The 22,633-nt window shown below is 40.6% G+C and overlaps 2 protein-coding genes across 2 annotated transcripts; both read right to left on the bottom strand.

The window, feature by feature from the left end:
- Positions 1-8,880, bottom strand: LOC132856944 (uncharacterized oxidoreductase YjmC-like). Its single transcript, XM_060886842.1, has 11 exons — positions 8,762-8,880; positions 5,837-5,985; positions 4,283-4,471; positions 4,021-4,082; positions 3,406-3,459; positions 2,831-2,929; positions 2,590-2,725; positions 1,963-2,081; positions 1,750-1,845; positions 1,540-1,650; positions 1-216 (listed from the first exon to the last, which is right to left on the bottom strand). Exons 1-11 carry the CDS (start codon positions 8,773-8,775, stop codon positions 154-156), a joined length of 1,092 nt encoding a protein of 363 aa, XP_060742825.1. The 5' UTR covers positions 8,776-8,880; the 3' UTR covers positions 1-153.
- Positions 8,881-12,865: 3,985 nt separating this feature from the next.
- LOC132857148 (interferon-induced transmembrane protein 5-like) lies at positions 12,866-14,283 on the bottom strand. Its single transcript, XM_060887140.1, has 2 exons — positions 13,980-14,283; positions 12,866-13,263 (listed from the first exon to the last, which is right to left on the bottom strand). The coding sequence occupies exons 1-2, from the start codon at positions 14,184-14,186 to the stop codon at positions 13,042-13,044; spliced, it is 429 nt and encodes a 142-aa protein (XP_060743123.1). The 5' UTR covers positions 14,187-14,283; the 3' UTR covers positions 12,866-13,041.
- Positions 14,284-22,633: the final 8,350 nt, after the last annotated feature.

Genomic DNA, 22,633 nt, shown 5'->3' with positions numbered 1-22,633 from the left:
TTTTGTACATAAAATTTATTTAATTATTTTTTTTTTAGTGACTGTAATCCTGCTTCACTTTACAGTCGAAATCTTGACTTCATCATTTCAGGTGATGCTTTATTCAAGAAAGATTGATCCAGAAATGCACATTAGCGCCATCTGGCTGCCATTTTACTGAACGAGTCTGTGTGTCGGCAACAGAACAGACACTCCCAAAGTGCTGGCAACGTCGTTCTGGTAAATACAGAGAGGGAGAGAAATCATACACACACACTATGACACTATAGAACACAGTTAACAATGAAATAGGAGATATAGCTCAAACAACTATAGTTAGATTAAAAAATACATGAAAATCATTTTATATCAAAATAAAAAGTACCAATAATTATTTAATGTATAGGTTCAAAATTTACAGACAGACAAGTAAGATCAAAGGACATAGGATTTCATCTTTAGGGGTTTTAGCCCTCAGTGAGAATTTAAAACAAGAAGAGTTTTATATTATATATTATATGACTACATAGTAAGCTAAAAGTTATGGTATTATTTAAAATGGAAAAAAAGTAGGCACCAAAATTTTATGCATGATGTAATGATGCCAGTCTTGAATCAGATCAGTTCATGTATGTGTGCATTCTCTACAAACAGTGTGTCCAAGTAATGCAGTCATTAATAAAAAATATTCACAAGACAAAGACCAAATCAATAAATGTTATTTTTATTTAGTATTGAAAGAATTGTTTGCATTAATAATTTGTTTGTGCTATCAACTCTGGTAATAGGAATAGTGAAATTTCGCTGCTTTTGGTTGTCGTCTTTGCGGCTTTCCGCCGATTAACGTTATAGATAAATGCCTCCAGCTCTGACTGCGCGTGCACGTGCACGCACGCGCGTAAAAGCAAAGTAAAAAATCGCTCTTAGAACAAACTGATAAATAAATTTGTTTCCCATCGACGACATGTCCTGCATTTTAACGTAATTTTTATTGTTTATTTATGAAAGTAAAAATTATACTTTTACATTTAGGGTGGCTGAGATCACAGACAGAGGGGCTGAAGCCACCCTAAAAAAGGTCTAGAACCGCCCCTGATATATATATAACTTAATGAAATCATGAAATCATGAAATGAAATCATAAGAAAAAATAAATGTCTTAAAACACTCTTTACTAGCACTCAATTGTTCTAACGTTTTCACCCCTTTTTTTAACAACACAATAATCAACATCTCTTGCACTGTGGTCCACTAGGGGGTGCTATCCTCTTCTACTATCTCAAACTGTGTAATGATGAGATATAATACTTTTCATAGATATAATAATCATTTTTGCTGTTATCGGTGCAATACCAATGACGTCTCTTACTATAATCTATGTAAATATGTAATATGTACAAATTTATGTACATAATTATATAGCATTTTATTGTAATGTTAATGTATAATGCTTAACATTTAAATCTATAACTGTATTTGTGTGTGTGTGTGTGTGTGTGTGTGTGTGTGTGTGTGTGTGCACGTGTGTGTGTGTGCATGTGTGTGTGTGTGTGTGTGTACCATGTGCTTGACTACACTTAGCGAGTATGGGATCCCATCCAGCTCCCGGCAGGTCTGGTTATGTTTCTTCTCCGGGTCTCCTGGGACCAGTACTGGCATCTGTGGATTCGCCTGAAAAGGGAAATGATTGAACTCTGTATAAACTACAACATTGTGTTTGTTTGCCATTGCTTATGTCTCCCTCTGATTAGAGGAGATAGAAACACTCACTGGCTCAAGGTTCCTGTGTAGAGACAGCAAATCAGACATTCTGTCATTGAATCCATCAGCAAAGAATTCTGGATTTAATGCCACAAAGCACTGACCCTGGAACACAGGGAACATTTTAATAGGGTTATGGTATGATGTAATGTATGTATGTATGTGTGTGTGTGTGTGTGTGTGTGTGTGTGTGTGTGTGTGTGTGTGTTTGAAGGTAAATACCAGGTTTGCTCTTCTGTCAGTTAGTCTCCATGTGCGTATATGTCTGCTGTAGTTTGAGCCAGCGAGAATGCCACAGAACACCTCCACCATTAGTGCAAGTCCATAACCCTTGTAACCTCCTAACACACAGATAGAGATGACAGGAAACTTTATACTGTATATTTATCATTCAACAAAACACTTTTGTCAATTTATGTAACCTAGCTAAAAGTCTAACAGGAAAGAAGTGTAGAAGAGCCAGATCCAGTATAAGGAATAAAATTATTTGGAGCATGCTTGAGCATGAATTGTTACACAACAACAATTTGCCAATCGTTTCAAGATTTCAAAAGACTCACAAACCTCTTTGTCAAACCGCATGTCTTGTTACAGACAAAACAGAAAATCCCTCAGTCCAGAAATTTCTCCATATGGCACAAAACTAACTTTTAAAGCACTGAGACTACTTCCATATATGTTAAATAAACATCGTTTCATGGAAAATGTCACCATATAAATGAGCTTGGTTTGTGTATTACTGCAGTAATGACAGGGACGACTCTTGGTTGCTGTAGGCTTTTGATGTCAAATTGGGCATTATAGAGGCTCATAGAGCAGGAAGTGGTGGGACAAGACTAAAATAGAGACCTGTTGTCTCACTGCCACCCACAGGTACCAGGCCTCCTCCGGATAGCACTGCAGTAGGGTCCGAACTGGGAACACCATTGGCATCACAACCCCAACCTTCTGGGATAGAGTGGCCATTACGTGCATGAAGCTCCACCTGAGAGAGAGAGACAGAGAGAGAGAAGAATTTCTCAGTAAGAAGAGAAAATGTTTATTACTTTTATTTAGATGTTTAGTTGTGTGAACGTGTGTTTGTGCCTACCTTTCCGAGAGCAACAGCTGAGGTTGCCATGTCCAGCTCAAAGCTGTCTCCATCATTAGCAGGAGCTGCTACGCTAATAGGGTTTGTCCCCAATGTGCACTTCACAGAAAACACACACAGAGGAGGAAAAATAAAGAAAAAATAAATTTGTACAAGGTTTGTTCATTTTCATCTTGATTTGTCATGCTAAATTATTGTCATTGCTAAAATATTGCATTGACATTGGATTAAATCAAACGTACATATTCAGACTCTCCTTTTGTCATGAATTCAAGTGATATCTGAAGTTGCGTGTGATATTTTTACGAGTATATTTTACATCCATGTTACTGTAAAATTAGTTTTATTTTAGTACAGATTCATTTCATCAGCTTTCAAATATCTGACCTATTCATCAGATGTCTACAATATTCTGGGTATACGTTGCAGTTTTTTTTAAACTCCTGAAATAGAATACAAAGCTATTGTGCTGTGTAGACTTCGCTTGTTTATGTCATGTCAGAGCTACGTAGTCAATAAGGGAAGATATTGATAATACAGAGATATTTGATGGATGTTATGTGATAAATACGAACCTCTTTACCTCGTGTAGGAACCACTAGAGGAGAGGTATTAGTGTAGCACATGCCCTAAACACCACAAAAGAGAAATGGGAGTCAAAAACATAATTTAATAACAATGTATTAAATCCCTTCAGGAGATTTAGCTTTAGAGTGTATACAGTACGTGATGAATAAAGACAACTGGGACAAATTTTAACTTGACAAGTTAGCATAGCCTAAAGATGTAAAAGATTTTTAACTGTTTTAATTAGATGTGAAATATTTGGAGACATTCAGTTTAGGCACAGTGAGGATTAAAGCATTCAGATTTGACGTGATGTTTGAGAAGCACATTTCTCAGACTTTTACTGATTTTTTTAATAGATGTAAGCTCATTGTGTGTAAGCTTGGTTTATATATCTTGGTGTCTTCCAAATGTCCTCACAAGGATGGACGGAGAAACATTTAGACATTTAGACATGCATGCCAGTTTCTCTCTCTCTCTCTCTCTCTCTCTCTCTCTCTCTCTCTCTCTCTCTCTCTCCCACACACACACACACACACACACACACACACACACACACACACACACAAACACACACACACACACACACATATACAGTACACACATATTGATGTGGAACTCACAATCATGTTCTTTTGCAGTGCTTGTTTGGAATAATAGCCAGCAATTCCATAATGGTTGGATGCTGAACAAAAATAAAGGAAATATTTAAAAAAAAAGTAAAAAATAAAAACAAACAACAACAACAACAAAAAACAACAACAAAACATAATACACATGTTCTGTTTGACTGCGTTCTCAGTTATAAACAGCAACTATGCTGTATATCCTGACAGATTTCACTGTAAATAATTAAATTCACAATGTGTGGTGTATTGGACTTGCTGTAAGCCACGACCCAGCCGATGCCCACATCTTGTGCTTTCTTCAGAGCTAAACTCATGCAGAAGTTTCCCACAACTGGACCCAGGAGGTTCTTCCCGTTCACAAGTGCTGTAGCCACCGACTCCTTTTCCACCACCGGCTCACCCTCCTTCGCACAGATTCCCGCCTTAGTCTCCTTTACATATAAATCTGGTGCATAAACACTAGTATTAGTATCATTTCTATGGGGAACATATGCAATAAAAATAATAGTTCTGCTCATATCAACGATACTCTGTAGTAGTAAGTAAACACTATTATAATCTTCAAGAGGTTTCATCGGTACTGTTTGTCTTTTAAAAATTAATAATTGAAATTGACATGTTAAATAAATAATTGAAATTGACATGTTGAATCTACATGATAATTCACAATTCCTAAAATAATTTTATAGCAAGTGGACACATTCTAACATTTAAAGAGTATTTCCTACTCTGAGGTTACAACAAACCAAATATGAGACTATTGAACCTTATTAAATTGCTGGACAATTTGTTTTCACTCTTTTCAAGCTTTTCCTACTTTAAGTTCTACTGGCAGATAATTTTGCTAATTTTGCGAATGAATTTCTATATAGAACAAACTTTCTGCCAGTAGAATAAGAAAATGTAAACGCTAAAATAAGTAAAAATGTCTAGAAATAAGTTTACTACTTATTTAGTTTATTCATTCATTCATTTTCTACCGCTTATCCGAACTACCTCGGGTCACGGGGAGCCAGGCGTCATCGGGCATCAAGGCAGGATACACCCTGGACGGAGTGCCAACCCATCACAGGGCACACACACACTCTCATTCACTCACGCAATCACACACTACGGACAATTTTCCAGAGATGCCAATCAACCTACCATGCATGTCTTTGGACCGAGGGAGGAAACCGGAGTACCCGGAGGAAACCCCCGAGGCACGGGGAGAAATGCAAACTCCACACACACAAGGCGGAGGCGGGAATTGAACCCACAACCCTGGAGGTGTGAGGCGAACGTGCTAACCACTAAGCCACCGTGCCCCCCTATTTAGTTTATTCTAAAATAAAATAATACATAATACTTTACTATAATCCATGAATAAAAATGACAATCATTTAAAAAATTATAAAATTATTAGATTTTTTTTTACATTTCTGACTATAATCAAGATATTTTTACTTTCTAAGATAATTTTTAATGCATTTATAATTTTTGGAAGGAATCTCCAGTGCTTTGTAGCAGTCAGATGTAAACTGTTTCTTTTCACATGATGGAACATGAAACTGGTCTGAAACTAAAGAATAGAGAAAACTGGAGAAACTGAGAAACAATGCACACAGGGTGGAGGTGGGAATCAAACCCCCAACTCTTTTTTGAGAAAAAGAAACATGCTATTCTTTGTTAGTGCAGAAATTAATATTGTTGGCAAATTTATGTGGAAGAAAACTTTGCAAAATAAGTAAAGTAACCAGCTTTATGTAGTATTGCACTTAGAAATAAGCAGAGAAAGTGGTGTTTAATAGAATGGGATTTTCATACACACCCATGCGGTTGAGTCCGTGGCTGTAATGGCCGCTCAAGTCTCCCTCCACCAGAACATCTGCAAGGCTGCTGGCATGACTGGCTTTAGTGCCAACTGCCAGCATACACTGCTTTATAAATTCTCTAACCTCCGTCTGTACCACCAAGCATCTGTAGAAGTCACAAATTAATTAAAAAAATATTAAATAAAATGAATTATATAAAGCAAGGCAGTAAAAACCAATACATTCATCTGTCCAGTTTTTTGTGCCACTTTGTGCCATGCTATACAGTGTCACAGGAAGCATGGACTCAGGTGGTGCAGGCTGGGTGTGAACTCTGTACAGGCACAATCACACACACACACAGACACACACACACACACACACACACACACACACACACACACACACACACACACACACACACACACACTATGCATGTCTTGTGAGTACTGCAAGGAAATGTGAGTACTGCAAGGAAACCCTGAAGCATGGGGACAGACTTTTACAGCATTTTTTACATTTACAGCATTTAGCAGACACCCTTATCCAGAACTTACATTACCTTTTCTTTATACAACCCAGCAATTTGGGGTTAAGGGCCTTGCTCAGGGGCCCAACAGTGACAGCTTGGTGGACCTGGGATCGTACTCACAACCTTCCGATTGATAGGCTCATACCCTTGTGGTGCTGACGACTCTATGCAATGCCTCAGTGTAGGAGTCTGAAAACCTCTCTCTCTCTCTCTCTCTCTCTCTCTCTCTCTCTCTCTCTCTCTCTCTCTCTCTCTCTCTCTCCCACTCACATGATTTTTTTTGTCCAGCTGCATGCCTCTAGTCTCAACCAGATTGATCTTCCTCAACCAGATTGATCAGATGAACTTTATTTTGTCCAAAGTGTGATTTTTCTTTCTATTAGTCTATAATATTAGAGGTATTATCTACAAGAACCAATAAGTATACAATAGCATTAAAGATTATATTGCTTTTCTAGCACGGTTTCGTGGCAATGGTGGACAAAAGGCGTAGGCTGCAGACAGAGAACAGGTTGAACTGGAAGGAAATGCGTGATGATTATAGCAAGTCTACATTTGTGTGCTTTGTGTTTTCTTTCAGGTAATTATATGAGAAGGAGAGAGAAAGAGAGCAGTGTGGATCCAGTGCTACCAGGAGTCAGGCGGCACTTCTCTTTCTTTCTCTTTTTCTCTTGCTCTTTCTTCCCTCCTTTCCTTCTCCCCTTCTGGTTGCAGTTCCCTAGGATCAGGGTGCCAAGGCACCTCGGGATAAGTGGGTGGTATGGGGATGAGTGGCTGGATCCAGTATCACAGCTATATACTGCCACCCCTACCGTTTACCCAAACCACAAAAGTAATTTGGGATGAAATCAAAGCTGTAGGAGTAATTAAGGACTTCCACAGTGAATGGAGCAGGCTGTCATCTTGATGCTCAAGGCAGACAGGTCGGTCTGTTTTTGTGTAGACTTTACTCAATCCATGGTCTATATTTGACTCGTAACATTAAATAACTGCTCCAGTTAGACATGGCTTGCTTTTGTTCAACACCAGATTTAAACATGGGATATTAGCAGATTTACTTGACTCCAGATGTTGGCAGCAGGTTAGATGGCTCGCCAGCCTGAGTTGGGTGGTGGGTTTATATGGCACCAGGGACATGGTCGAGTGTCTGTTGTGGACAGACAGGAGGTGGTTGAACCCCTAGGTAATTAATGTGTGATAATTGTCATGTGTCAGAAAAAGAGAGAAATAGGCAGAAATGACTTCAGAAGTGATGGCAAAAGTATGCACAACACACACACACACACACACACACACACACACACCCCCCCAGAGCATGATCTTGAACTTGTTTTGACCATGAATAAGGTGGAAGCTGTGAAATATTGAGACAACATTTCTGTTAAGGAAAAGTGTGTTGATATGACTGTATAAAAAGGTTTCATCATCTAAATTCATGTCTTCGATGTCCCCTCTCACACACTTTCTAACAAAGCAATAGAGATTCAGTAGGAATCTTTGACTCATAGAGAAAACTGGCATAGAAACAGGCAGCTCATGATGTAACATGTTTAAAGGAGAGATTTTCTGGTGGCTATTATTTATATTGTGAGGAGACGCTACCAATTTTACAGCTATGACAAAGAGTTAACTTTTTATGAGATCTGTCATGCAAATATCTAAATTAAGCAGCACGGTGAACGTTGATGTTTAGCCTGAAAGGTTACATTCCATAAAGTGTACAGAAGAAAAGTGCCCTTGATTTGAACACCAATATTTTGCAGAATAGATAACCATGTTCTCAAGGTTGACAAAATATTATAAGCAGAAACAGTATTTCAGATAGATGTGTGGTCTTGATATAAGCTATGTGCAAACTTTATTGAACAGTACTGTGTTTGTTACATTTTAAATAAACATATAAATCTCTTGCTCTCATAAACTGAAAAAAATACAGTCCAGTATTTGGTTCTAAGTACAAACATATGGCTGTACCATATCATCTGTGCTTTTACAAGCTATTATAGGACCTGGGTGGGATCTGAGAAACACCCAGCAAGCTTCATTTGATGAGTTAAACCATTTATCATTACCAGCACAAATCTTCTGACCATTTAGTGGAGAAGATTATACCTTAAGCTCAAAACAGCACTGAGGTTCACTCTGTAGTCATGTACCGTAGATGTTAATTTGAGCTTGAGAGCGGGTACATGGACTGTGTGATCCACCCAAATACCTTAAAGCACCAACAGTGCAGTGAAACAACATGCCTACTAATTCCCAAATGCAAAGCTACAGCAATTGGTGTATGTATATAGCATTTACATACATATTTAAATACTACAGCATTTGTTGTAGTCTACACTGCTTTTTAAAAAATTTCAATTTTCAGAACAGAAATTCTTATTTAAAAAAAAAATGTAAAGCCTACCTGGTGAGGCTCATGATAGCAAACACGGTTGTGATGTGTGACCCTCTCTAATGAAAATGCACCATTTTGATTGCCCGAATTCTAGAATTTGTGTCACTTCCTGATCGCATTGAAAAAAGTCAGTGAGTCATTATTAATGAAGTGAATGGAGGGGTGGAGCTCGTTGAAAGCCAGCATTGTCTAGTCAGGCAGGTATTCTCATAACACCTGGTTTATCTGGCTCTCATTTCTTTTGCCATTCATAACAGTGTAAAATATTGCCAAGGCAACAGCAACCACTGGATGATGGGGCACAGCATGGACTATGTCTCGTCAACACAACCTCTGACCTGTTACTCCTTTACGGTTCATGCAGACTTAATACTCTTCACTGATCTTAAACATACCTTAGACAATCCCACATCTTAGTGTTCTGGAACAATACTAATACTAACAATAATACTAATACTAAATATACTTGCTCACCTAATGAATCTGTCCTGTACACATCCATTACCATCTGGTTTGGAGAGGCAACAAAACAGAACAGGAACAGACTACAACACAGTTAAAACAGCAGAAACCTAATGAGGTGAGCAAGGCACCGAACCCCCCAACTGCTCCCCGGGTGCCACAGCATAAATGGCTGCCCACTGTTCCAGGTGTGTGTTCATGGTGTGTGTGCGTTCACTGCTGTGTGTGTGCACTTTGGATGGGTTAAATGCAGAGAACAAATTCTGAGTATGGGTCACCATACTTAGCCGTATGTCACGTCACTTTCGCTTTAATGGAAAAACAATTTATACATGTACAGAGAAAGCCGGTGTGTGTCCAGGTTTTCATTCCAAGCAGCAACACCTGAGCCTATTGAAAGCTGAGATCAATGGATTTAACTGTTGGAATCAGAATCAGAATGTACACCTCTGGTATAAGACATAAAAAGCATAAGCATAAAACCTGGCTGCTCTCTCAGTCGTTTGTATCCTTCTTTAGAAAAAATGGGCAAGCTCTGTCTGACTGGATTGCGACCATTTGGTACACAGCAATTTTCAGGCCTTGCCTGAGATTCTCAGTTGGATTAAGGTCGGTCTGGGTTTTGTCTGAGCTTTTCTAACACAAATACATTCTTAGTTTTGAACCTCTCCACTGTTGCTTTAGATTTTTAGGAAGTCTTTTTGCTTCACTCTCGTGTCTCTTGAAGACTGGAAAAGATTGACGGATTTTAAGAAGCAAATTGTCCTGAACGTCATTCCACCTATCATGTCCTCAACCCTGACCAGTTTCCCAGTCTCTCCAGCTGATGAAAAGCATCCCCACAACATTGTGCTACCTTCACAATGCTTTATAGTGAGGAATGGTCTTCTCAGGGTGATGAGCTGGAATTCAATTTTAGTGGAACCAACCTGTCTGAATCTTTGCCAGAACTTTGTCCTGGAATTTTTTTATTATTTTTTACGATGATCTATATTTAGGTATCTTTTCTAACAAACACTGGAGCTTTCTCAAAACAGATGTATTTACAAAATATATAAAAAAATATATACGCTTACAAAGCATGCATGGTATTAAAGGGGTATAAAGAACATTCAAAGCATTAGAGGCATCTCTTCAATTGTATTAAAGGACAAGACAAAACCTTAACACAGGGGCTGCTGTGAACTGCTTCCAAAAGAGAGCAAAGTTTTTGAATGATCTAGTCAAAGCCCAGTCCTGAATCAACTAAAAAATAAGTGGGGTGACCTGAAGTATGCTGTGCACAGGCGAAAGCTCTCACAATTTGATGGACTGCACTTCAAGTGACAACTATTAAACTCCTGAAATTTGCAGATGATACTATGCTCATCTGACTCATCTAAGATGGCAATGAGTCTGCATCCAAGCAGGAGGTGAAGCGGCTGGTGCTATGGTGCAGTCAGAATAGCCTAGAGTTAAACACCCTCAAAACTTTGGAGATGAGAGTGGACTTTAAGGAAAGACCCCTCAACACTACTCCCCCTCACAATATCCAACAGCCGTGTGTCATCTGTGGAGTCCTTCAAGTTTTTGGGCACTACCATTTCTCAAGACCTGAAATGGGAGTGCAACATAAACTCCCATTCTCAAAAAGACCCAGCAGAGGATGTACTGTACTTTCTACGGCAATTAAAGAAGTATGGTCTGCCACAGGAGCTGTTGATGCAGTTCTACACTGCAGTCATTGAATCTCCTGTACACATCCATCACCATCTGGTTTGGAGAGGCAACAAAACAGAACAGGAACAGACTACAACACAGTTAAAACAGCAGAAAAAAATAATTGGTGCTTCCCTGCCCACTCCCCAGGATTTGTACCATACAAGAACCACAAACCAGGCAGGAAAATTCACTACTGATGCTTCATACCCTGGACACAACCTCTTTCAGCTCCTCCCTTCTGGCAGGCGCTACAGAACTTTGTTTACCAAAACTGCCAGACACAGGAACAGTTTCTTACCCCAGGCAATCACCCTGATTAACAACTCACCATAATTATGTTCCCCGCTTCATATCTACAAGCACCACATTATCAGAACTGTCAGTCATCACATCATCAGTATATGTTACACACACTATTGCTGCTGTATATTGTACAAAAGCATAATATTGCACAAAACTGTTATTTGCACTACTATACACTCTCACACTTTATGTACATTACTGATCTGTAATATACTCCGTATTCCTATTTAATACTCGTACTGTCTATATTGTCTCACATTGTCTGTATTGTCTTGTCTTGTATAGTCCAAGCTAAATGTATAGTATAGTATTATTTATGCATGTACTTTTGAGAGTCACAAACAGCTGGAACCAAATTCCTTGTGTGTGTCAACACACTTGGCCAATAAACCTGATTCTGATTTTGAAATCTGTTGCAAGAAAGAATGGAAAAATATTGGCAAGTCAAGCTGTGGCTGTGGCACACTGATAGACCAGAAAGGGGCTTTAACAATGTATTTGTTTAGGGGTGTGTATACTTATGCAACCAGGTGATTGTAACTTTTTTATTTTTTCCTTAAAATGTGTTTGACTGTGTCTGATATTTTTATTTTTTTCATTGTGGTTTTACATTTGTCATTTTACATAATTTATCTTGGTTTAATTTTTTAATTTATCCATACTATATTGAGGTCATGTGACACTTGGGTTGCCCCAGCCCCCCTAATCCCCCAGACCTAAAAACTGCACCACCAACCTTCTAGATTATTGTGGATTCTTGATATATAATTTCACTTAATTCCATTTTTTGGTTCCAGGTAATAAATTTTTACCTACAGGCAAGGCACTGTATGATATGTTTTTAAATCATATAAAGGTCAGATGCAGCTTGACAGCAGCAACTGTATGTATTTTAGGAAAGAGATGAATATGAGAGCACAGTATATGTGTTTTCTCCTCTTTAATCAGTCCTCCCACATCTGTCTCTACTCTTTTAGCCAGCAGAAATAGAGCGGCCAGCGAGCACTGGCAGTCAGGTCTGTCATTTAGATCATATAAATACCAGAGAGAAGAGTGGTCAGCAGTGGAACCCAACAGGGCAGGGCAGCCCACAGCACATAAACACCACAGTATTACAGAACAGACACCACACTTGGCTACACACACACACAAACATACACACACACACACCAAAGAATCATGTTCACCTCTAAGAAAATAAAGATGGAACTGCATTACCCTTGCCTTAATAACATAAAGATAAACCAAAAAAACAAACAAACAAACAAACAATGTCAACATCTTTACTTAAAGATATTAAATATGGCAGGACTGGGATACAAATCTGCCATGATTCTGAAATCCTAGTTATATTATAGACCTTGTGCTATAGGTCTGATATATTTTCACACACACACACACACACACACACACACACACACACACACACACACACACACACACACACACACACACACACACACACACACACACACACACACAGAAGACCCTGTGGAGATCAGTCCACACATTTATGATTCTCATACTTGATAAATTATAATTTACCCAAAACAGAAAATAAAAGATAAAAGTTATTCATGATGTTAAATAGTTTATTCCAGTAATGTCACATTAATTTCAAATAAGCAATGATATGGATATTTCTCATTTACCAGACAAGAATCTGAAAACAAATTCTTAATAATAAAAACAATAATACAATAACTCACTAGTAAGAAGATAAAAAAAAGGTTTTATGAGTCACAGAGGGTCATAAGTCCATGGATAGCTATTGTTCATTGGTGGGAGTGTTTTTTTTTTTTGCCAGTTGTTTCCTTTGCTGTCTACCTGCCAAAGAGCTTCATGAAATTCTGGTAGCCGTCTTCACCAAAGAAGTCGAAACTACCCTGTAAGCTGCCAAGGTGGACGAGAAGCAGTCCAAGAAGCCCAAGGAAAAGCAGCGGCACCAGAAGGTTCCAGCCAGATGCCAGGATATTGTACCACTTCGCCTTGTCTGAGCACTCCTGAGCAGCACGCATGTCTCCCAGGGTCTTCTGGTCTCGGGCCTGAGAGTTGTGATTTGTATTGGAGCACATACAGCATGCACACACACACACACACACACACACACACACACACATACACACACACACGCACGAACACACACAAAAACAAAAAGCAAATTTAATGCAGACTCAAATTCATGGTTTGGTCTGGTTCTCTGGTTTGCCCTTTATAGAATGATTGCATTGTCCAGCCAAACCAAAAGGAGAAACAAAAACACACACACACACACAGAGAGAGAGAGAGAGAGAGAGAGAGAGAGAGAGAGAGAGAGAGAGAGAGAGAGAGAGAGAGAGAGTACTGTTTCCAGTACTGTAATCCTAGAGAATGTCTATGCTATTAGCTACCTACTAATTACACTCCAGTTATAAACATAAGTGTCTCTAAATTCAGAATAACAGTGGAAGTGTGCCAGCCTACTGCATCCTCTCTCTCTCTCTCTCTCTCTCTCTCTCACACACACACACACACACACACACACACACACACACACAATCCTGTGCAGCCCCCTTGATATTTTTAAACTGTTTTTAAATCAGCCCAACAGCACAATTTACTCAGCTTGCTAGAAACCCAAAACCACACAAATTCCCAACATAAAAAGTTTTAAAAAAAGTTAAAAAAAAAGCAGTTATTCGAATAATGTTTGCTTTCTCGTTTTCCTTAAATTGAGTTACCTAAAAATAGAAATAGTGATAGAACAGACGCCCTTTCTCACCTTGATGGAATAAATAAGGGCCATGAAGCCAAGGCAGCAGAAATTGACGTACAAGGTGTTGCAGAGGGACCAGACCAGGTAGTCATTGAGAGGTTTTTTGGTCACAGGGCCCATGTTCACCACCGTGGAGCCGACCGGCTTGCGTGAGGACTTGCAGTTTGTGAGTGGAGTGCAGTCAGACGAATAGCTGTATGTAGCGTTGTCCATCCTGCTGCTGGGATGTGAGGACCTGAACCTGCTGTAGCGCTGATTCTGCTGAGGCCCTGGAACCTGTGACTCTAACTTATATTCTCACCATGGAGGGGTGGTGACTTAATATGTGTGTGTGTGTGTGTGTGTGTGTGTGTGTGTGTGTGAGAGAGAGAGAGAGAGAGAAAGAGAGAGAGAGAGAGAGAGAGAGAGAGAGAGAGAGAGAGAGAGAGAGAGAGAGAGAGGCCTGTTATTATGTGTGATGGGCACTATGCAAGAGCAACTTCCATAACCTGCCATATCTACCACAGACACACACGACAGCTGCATTAATGTTATGGCTCTCCTACTAAGAAGTACAAGCCTTTCGATGACTGACTGATGAAATGTCTACAAAATAATTAAGGTTAAATTTAAAGCAGCAATAAAATTTAAGGAAGGAATTTATGGCAGTTTGAACGTCAGTAGTCACTGCCCCCTACTGGAGAAACTGCACTTTTCCACAGTGTTTCATCAAGCTTGACTTAGAAACAGCCAGATGACCAGTGCTGAACAAATATTATGACAATGTTTCTCAAACTTTGCTCAAACTTGCAGTCTGTAGTGATATGTAGAAGAAAACCATTGAGGGAAGTGCCTCTCATCAAAATAGATGGCAATTTCATAGCTTTTGCAAGCACAGCACTCTGGGTGTTGTATGATAATAGAGAGCCACATTGGAGGGAGATATCACAGTCATACCATAGCTACCATTGGCTTGATGTTCTTTCCTTAAAAGGCTTGTAATAATTCTTTACCTTACTGTTAATTAGTTATTTTTATATCAAGGACAGTCGTTAAAAGAATTTTACTGCATGTCGTACTGTGTAGGATTGTGTATGTGCTAAACAGATCTGAAACTGAACTTGAATTGGACTTCAGAAAAGCAACTGATGCTCACTCCTCAATCTGGGAATAGTTTTAAGGACTTTTAAGTTTGAACAGTTGTCCTATTTAAAGGAGTTAATAGAATCATAATAAACTCTTTTCTTATATTTATATAATAATAATTTTATACCTGCATCACCTATATTATTTTTCAGTTTATCTTTCAGTTTAAAGACTGGGTAAAAAAAAATCACCAAAAAAAAAAAAAATTCACCCTCATGTATGTTAACCAAAATTCTTACACTAGCAATGCTTGTTGCTGCAAGAGAGAGAGAGAGAGAGAGAGAGAGAGAGAGAGAGAGATTATTCCGTTTTCTTCTTATTAAAAGCACACTGTAAAATACAAAAGCATTGCCAATAAATGAAATTAGGTGGGTGAAATGTCTCTCTTGCAGTCTTTGCCTCCTTTAAATTGGGGAAAAATAAAACATTTATTTAAAACGAGATCAATAATGAAAAAAAGTGTAACATTGTCAGTCCAGGAACAAATGTACTGTAACAAGCCAACAGTGTAACATCATTGAGGAAACATAAGTACCACCTCTTGAACCTTACCTCGAGTTAATACTTACAAAGGAAGTTTATTTTTCAAGACATGGACCTTGTTTGACAGCTTGTTGGCATCTAGCTCCATAAAAAGCTTTTGAAATGTTTCCAATGTGTATATCAAGAATTGCGTGTAGGCCAAGTTTAATGCATAAATTATCAATTACCAAGCATCATAGAACACGCATTGGCAACATTGTTTAGGTTTTCAAGTATTTTGATGCCTACAACTATGGTGCCAACATCTTAGTAAGGGTCTGTGGCATGTGCCCCTTCAGGTTTGATGACGTAGATTCCTAGGGTGGTGTTGCGTATCAAGGTTTGGGCTTCATCATGTTCATCATCCTAAAAAAATCAATTAAAAAATATGATCATCTTCTTTTCACTAAGGTGGCTTATAGAGGGTTTTGCATTTGAACTCAGATATATGCCAGGCTTTAGATGCCGAGGAGAAAAAAAAGATCATTCAGCCATTATTTATCTTACCTCAACCATTATTACCTTTAGCATTTTAAAGGTGGGGTGCATGATGTTTGAAAGCCAATGTTGACATTTGAAATCACCAAAACAAACATGCCCCTAACCCAAATGGGTGTCACCCCTGTTTTGAAAGCTCCGCCTCGCACATACATACGCAACCCAGGCAACTATTATGGCGGAACCTGCTGGGGCAGCTGGCCGAGGGATATTTTTATTAATAAATGAACTCAATGAGTAAGACTATGGTTATACAGGTCAAATGTGTTTTTGTAGTACTGTGTGTTGTACCATGAAAGGTTTAGCTCCGTTTCACGCAGAAGATGATGTTCAACACCTAGAACCTGTGGCAGAGGTAATGGGTGAGGCCAATGTCAGACATGCGCACTGAACACTCTCTCCACCGCATATTGAGAAGACAAACCCCTTTCTGCTCATTGGCTACATGTTTGTTTTGTTAGTCGGCTGACTCAGTTTTCTGAAGCATTTTTCAAACATCGTGCGACCCGCCTTTAAAGAGGGTTAGCCATCTGTTCTTAAATTCACCATCCATCCATCCATCCATTTTCTACTGCTTATCTGGGGCCGGGTCGCGGGGGCAGCAGTCTAAGCAGGGACGCCCAGACTTCCCTCTCCCCAGACACTTCCTCCAGCTCTTCCAGGGGAATACCGAGGCGTTCCCAGGCCAGCCGAGAGACATAGACCCTCCAGCGTGTCCTAGGTCTTCCCCGGGGCCTCCTCCCGGTTGGACATGCCCGGAACACCTCCCCAGGGAGGCATCCAGGAGACATCCGGAACAGATGCCCGAGCCACCTTAGCTGACTCCTCTTGATGTGGAGGAGCAGCGGCTCTACTCTGAGCTCCTCCCGGGTGACCGAGCTCCTCACCCTATCTCTAAGGGAGCGCCCAGCCACCCTGCGGAGGAAACTCATTTCGGCCGCCTGTATCCGGGATCTTGTCCTTTCGGTCATGACCCAAAGCTCATGACCATAGGTGAGGGTAGGAACGTAGATCGACTGGTAAATAGAGAGCTTCACCTTGCGGCTCAGCTCTTTCTTCACCACAACAGACCGGTATATCGACCGCATCACTGCAGAAGATGCACCGATCCGCCTGTCGATCTCCCGCTCCATCCTTCCCTCACTCGTGAACAAGACCCCAAGATACTTAAACTCCTCCACTTGAGGCAGGAGCTCTCCACCAACCTGAAGGGGGCAAGCCACCGTCTTCCGGTTGAGAACCATGGCCTCGGACTTGGAGGTGCTGATTCTCATCCCCACCGCTTCACACTCGGCTGCAAACTGTCCCAGTGCACGCTGAAGGTCCTGATTTGAGGAACATCATCTGCAAAAAGCAGAGACGAAATCCTGTGGTCCCCAAACCGGACTCCCTCCGGCCCCCGACTGCGCCTAGAAATCCTGTCCATATAGATAATGAACAGGACCGGTGACAAAGGACAGCCCTGCCGGAGTCCAACATGCACCGGGAACAAGTCTGACTTACTGCCGGCAATGCGAACCAAACTCCTGCTCCGGTCATATAGGGACCGGACAGCCCTTAGCAGAGGGCCCCGGACCCTATACTCCCAGAGCACCCCCCACAGGTCACCACGAGGGACACAGTCGAATGCCTTATCCAGGTCCACAAAGCACATGTGGACTGGTTGGGCAAACTCCCATGAACCCTCCAGCAACCTGGCGAGGGTATAGAGATGGTCCAGTGTTCCACGACCGGGACGAAACCCGCATTGTTCCTCCTGAATCCGAGGTTCGACTATCGGCCGAATTCTCCTCTCCAGTACCCTGGCATAGTCTTTTCCGGGGAGGCTGAGGAGTGTGATCCCCCTGTAGTTGGAACACACCCTCCGGTCCCCCTTATTAAACAGAGGGACCACCACCCCAGTCTGCAAGTCCAGAGGCGCTGTCCCCAGCCTCCACGCGACATTGCAGAGGCGTGTCAACCAAGACAGCCCCACAACATCCAGAGACTTGAGGTACTCAGGGTGGATCTCATCCACCCCCGGTGCCTTGCCACTGAGGAGCTTCTCAACTACCTCAGTGACCTCAGCTTGGGGGATCGACGAGTCCACAACTGAGCCCTCAGCCTCTGCTTCCTCAATGGAAGACATGTCGGTGGGGTTGAGGAGAACCTCGAAGTTCCTTCCACCTCCACCATCCGAGGATGTCCCCAGTCGAAGTCAGCAGATTCCCACTCCCACTGTAAACAGTGTGCGCAGGGCACTGCTTCCCCCTCCTGAGGTGCCGGACGTTTTGCCAGAATTTCTTCGAGGCCAACCGATAGTCCTTCTCCATGGCCTCACCGAACTCCTCCCAGACCCAAGTTTTTGCCTCCGCAACCACCCGGGCTGAAGCTCGCTTGGCCCTCCGGTACCTATCAGCTGCCTCCGGAGTCCCCCGAGCCAACCAGGCTCGATAGGACTCCTTCTTCAGCTTGACGGCATCCCTTACTTCCGGGGTCCACCACCGGGTTCGGGGATTGCCGCCACGACAGGCACCGGAGACCTTACGGCCACAGCTCCGAGCGGCCGCGTCGACAATGGAGGTGGAGAACATGGTCCACTCGGACTCAATGTCTCCAACCTCCCTCAGGATCTGGTTGAAGCTCTGCCGGAGGTGGGAGTTTATTCTATTAAGTTCTCTCTGACTGGAGACTCTGTCAAACGTTCCGTCTCGTTCACCGGGGTGAACTCCAACACATGGTTGCTGAGCTGGGGGGCTATGAGCAAGCCCACACCAGCCCGCCGCCTCTCACCACGGGCAACTCCAGAGTAGAGAGTCCAGCCTCTCTCAAGGAGTTGGGTTCCAGAGCCCAAGCTGTGTGTGGAGGCAAGCCCAACTATCTCTAGTCGGTATCTCTCAACCTCCCGCACCAGCTCAGGCTCCTTTCCCCCCAGGGAGGTGACATTCCATGTCCCTAGAGCCAGATTCCGTGTCCGGGGATTGGGTCGCCGAGGCCCCCGCCTTCGACTGCCACCCAATCCACATTGCACCAGCCCCTTACGGTCCCTCCTGCAGATGGTGGGCCCACAGGAGATCGGCCCCACGTCGCTCCTTCGGGCTGAGCCCGGCCGGGCCCCGTGGGGTAAGACCCGGCCACAGGCGCTCGCATGCGAGCCCCAACCCCGGGCCTGGCTCCGGTTGCGCCATACCGGGCGACGTCACGAACCTTGTTATTGAATTACTCATAAGGGGTATTTGAACCACTCTTGGTCTGGCCTGTCACCCAGGACCTGTTTGCCTTGGGAGACCCTACCAGGGGCAGAAAGCCCCAGACAACATAGCTCCTAGGATCATTCAGGCACGCAAACCCCTCCACCACAATAAGGTGGCGGTTCGAGGAGGGGTTAAATTCACCAATGAAAGGCCAATTCATGCTAACCCTGGCCATCTGTTTACACATACATGCGGAAACTGCTACTAATTAGCAATTGAAAAAAAAGTAATTTGTCTTTTTATGGGATAATTTATTTTATATCAAAGTGCAAAAAGTGGAAAATATTACACAGGAACAAAAACGGAATGCAGAGCGACTAATAATAAGAGGGCTAACAAGTATCATGCATTGAGCATGACAGTCACTTATTTCGGTCTTTTGTCACGCTCTCCTGCCACACTTTGTATTTCTCATGCAGAAAAACTTTTTTATCTATTTTATATTATTTTTACTATTTATCATATATTTAGTAAGCCGCAGCGCTGTCTCTATGGAACCAGGAAGGAATCAAGTGCGTCTCCACTGGAGTTCTTAGTCGAGTCTGCCACTTATCAGCCAATCAAAAAAAGAGGCTACACAATAGCCAATCAGAAAATAGAACTATTGCATCTGGGTACAATTTAAGGCAACAACCAATGAAAAAAAAGTATATCCACAGAAAACCACTGGAGCTGCAAGCATCACTTTGAGCACAGAGTAAGTCATGATCTCCTGTTGTAATGTTACAACAAATACAACAATTCACTTGTTTGACACAAACAATGACATTTTGTCTGCTGTTAAAGACGTTTCCCAGATAATCAGCATCAGTTTTTCATGAGTGTCTGTAACTTAGCCAACAGTTTTACAGCCTGTTCACTAACAACATCTGCTCAGAACAAGTAGTCTAGACCAGTGGTTCTCAAGCTGGGGGCCCTGAGATGGTGCCAGGGGCCCCCGGTTTTATGACATTTTATAAAATAATGAATTTATGATCAATTAAATCTCAGAAAAATAAGGTTATTAACCACCAGCACTACATTGTATAATTTAATATGTTTTGTTTAATTCAAATATTATGTTTTGGAATGTTTTATGTCAATGTTTTTGTGTTTTTTTTTTGGGGGGGTGTTGTTCAAATATGTCACTCTTTTCTGACTTCAAAACTTGAGAGCCCTGATAATAATGTGAAAAAAGTAAATTACACACGTGAACTACATCTGGAAATTATTATCTGTAATTCACAATTCTAATCTTTGAAAATCTCAATATAAATGCAAGTATGTAAAGTATCTTAACTGTTTCTCCGCATAAACACAAAACAAACTGCACAAAATGGCGTTAATCAGAAGAGAAAATTGAACCATGTTCTATGTGCAGATATACTGTAGCTTCATCTGCTGATCAACGTGCGGTACTGCAGAAGCAACACAACTTTATTTCATTCATTTAACGTAAGTGAATTGTGTACATTTGAAAATTACTTTTTATAATTTTGTCAAAACAAATATTTAAATTTTATTGCACAAACCTAAGCGTATTGCATTCACTTGAGTAAAAAAAAAATCTACTCTGTTTTTCTGAATTAACGACTTAATTTTTCAGGAAAAAATTTTTTTTGCTCTGTTTTTCTGAATTAACGACTTACTTATCTCAAAATTATGAGATAATTTTTCAGGAAAAAAAAGATTTTTGCTCTGTTTTTCTGAATTAACGACTTAATGTGGATTGCATGGAAGTAAATATGTCCCGCCTTTCAAGTTTAATCAGTTGAACCGATATGGTATGCTTCACGGATATAAGATGATGCATCTGAAATGCATTCAGGCTGGCTATGTGGTGACACAAGAGACAATCAGGCAATTGTTGAAAATACTGGATCTCCATCCAGTGCAACTGAGGCGCCGGAATCCAGGCCCGAACTTTTTATGGCATGTTGATTCATATGATAAACTCAAACCATATGGGATCTGCATGAATGGTGCAATCGACAGGTTTTCACGAATGGTGATACGGCTACCGTGAAGCATACCATATCGGTTCAACTGATATTGAAACACAGCAACGTCAAGCAGATCAGAATGTTCTTTTCGTCTGAACAGGCGCAAAGTCTTGAGGTGTCTGCGCAAAGTTGATGCACTAATAACAACACCATTTATATTACTTAAAGACAGCAGTATCTCCCAATGTCTCAAACCCAAAGTAAAATAAAACAACCGGATTAAACTTGAAAGGCGGGACATATTTACTTCCATGCAATCCACATTAAGTCGTTAATTCAGAAAAACAGAGAAAAAAATTTTTTTTTTCCTGAAACATTATCTCATAATTTTGAGATAAGTAAGTCGTTAATTCAGAAAAACAGAGCAAAAATTTTTTTTCCTGAAAAATTAAGTCGTTAATTCAGAAAAACAGTAGATTTTTTTTTTACTCAAGTGAATGCAATACGCTTCCGTACAAACCTTAGATAATTATATAATAAAAAATTATTTACTTTCTCTGAACCAACATAATTTTTTTGAATGTAGGAAAGAACTGGCTGGGAGGTAGGAAATGATAGGAGATTAAAGAATTATGAGAAAAATGTGTTTATGTGATTTAAAGGTTACATGCTATGCTTTATAGTGGCTTAGTTGTACATTTAGAAGATTATTATAACTATTTCCAAGTTCGTTAGTTTTTTCTCTTTTGATTATTTCAAACTTGAAAATGGTCATGTTCTGTTGGCAGATAATGTTGCTAAGCCTGAGCAGGTATTTCAAGAAAAGATTAAAATGTTATTATAAAGGATATAATCAGAAATGTAATTATCTGTCATTTTTCAAATACAAAATAAATTACATTTGATCATCTGTTGATCAGCTACATTTTGATCATATCCAAGTTTCATTGATCAAGTTATTTCCACTTGCTAAGATGAGTTGTTTTAAAGTGAAAGATCAATGAAAGATGCTGCTTCCTCTCAGACTTGTTTTTCTCTACGGCAGGATATGTTGAAACAACAAATATACTGGTGAAATACTATTTTACATAGCACGGAAAGTAAAACTTCTCCAAACATCCTGTTTCACACTTGAATGTTAATTTTATCCAACGGCTTCTTTTAAACAATAACACGGAGATCCATTTCATGCAGATTCAATGATTGAACAGATTGAACATCAGATCTATTATTAAATTTAAAAACAAACTTAACATACTTACAAAAACTTGGAGCGTATTTTTTCTTTGTGCCTCATTAAATTAAAGACATTACTCAACGCTTTCATCAATGATAATATTTTATTTCTCATTTCACAAAA

This window comes from Tachysurus vachellii, chromosome 14, assembly GCF_030014155.1.
Source record: "Tachysurus vachellii isolate PV-2020 chromosome 14, HZAU_Pvac_v1, whole genome shotgun sequence".
NCBI classification, from domain to species: Eukaryota; Metazoa; Chordata; class Actinopteri; order Siluriformes; family Bagridae; genus Tachysurus; species Tachysurus vachellii.
The sequence above is the reverse complement of the archived record's forward strand: the minus strand, read 5'-3'. Positions and strand labels throughout refer to the sequence as shown.

Coding starts and splice junctions, on each gene's coding strand:
- LOC132856944 (XM_060886842.1), bottom strand. Junction 2,930..3,405: donor TTCCTACACGAGGTAAAGAG/GTTCGTATTTAT, acceptor TTTTCTGTGAAG/TGCACATTGGGGACAAACCC. Junction 2,726..2,830: donor CAGCTGTTGCTCTCGGAAAG/GTAGGCACAAAC, acceptor TCTCTCTCTCAG/GTGGAGCTTCATGCACGTAA.
- LOC132857148 (XM_060887140.1), bottom strand. CDS start 14,186: ATGGACAACGCTACATACAGCTATTCGTCTGACTGCACTCCACTCACA. Junction 13,264..13,979: donor CCCTTATTTATTCCATCAAG/GTGAGAAAGGGC, acceptor CACAACTCTCAG/GCCCGAGACCAGAAGACCCT.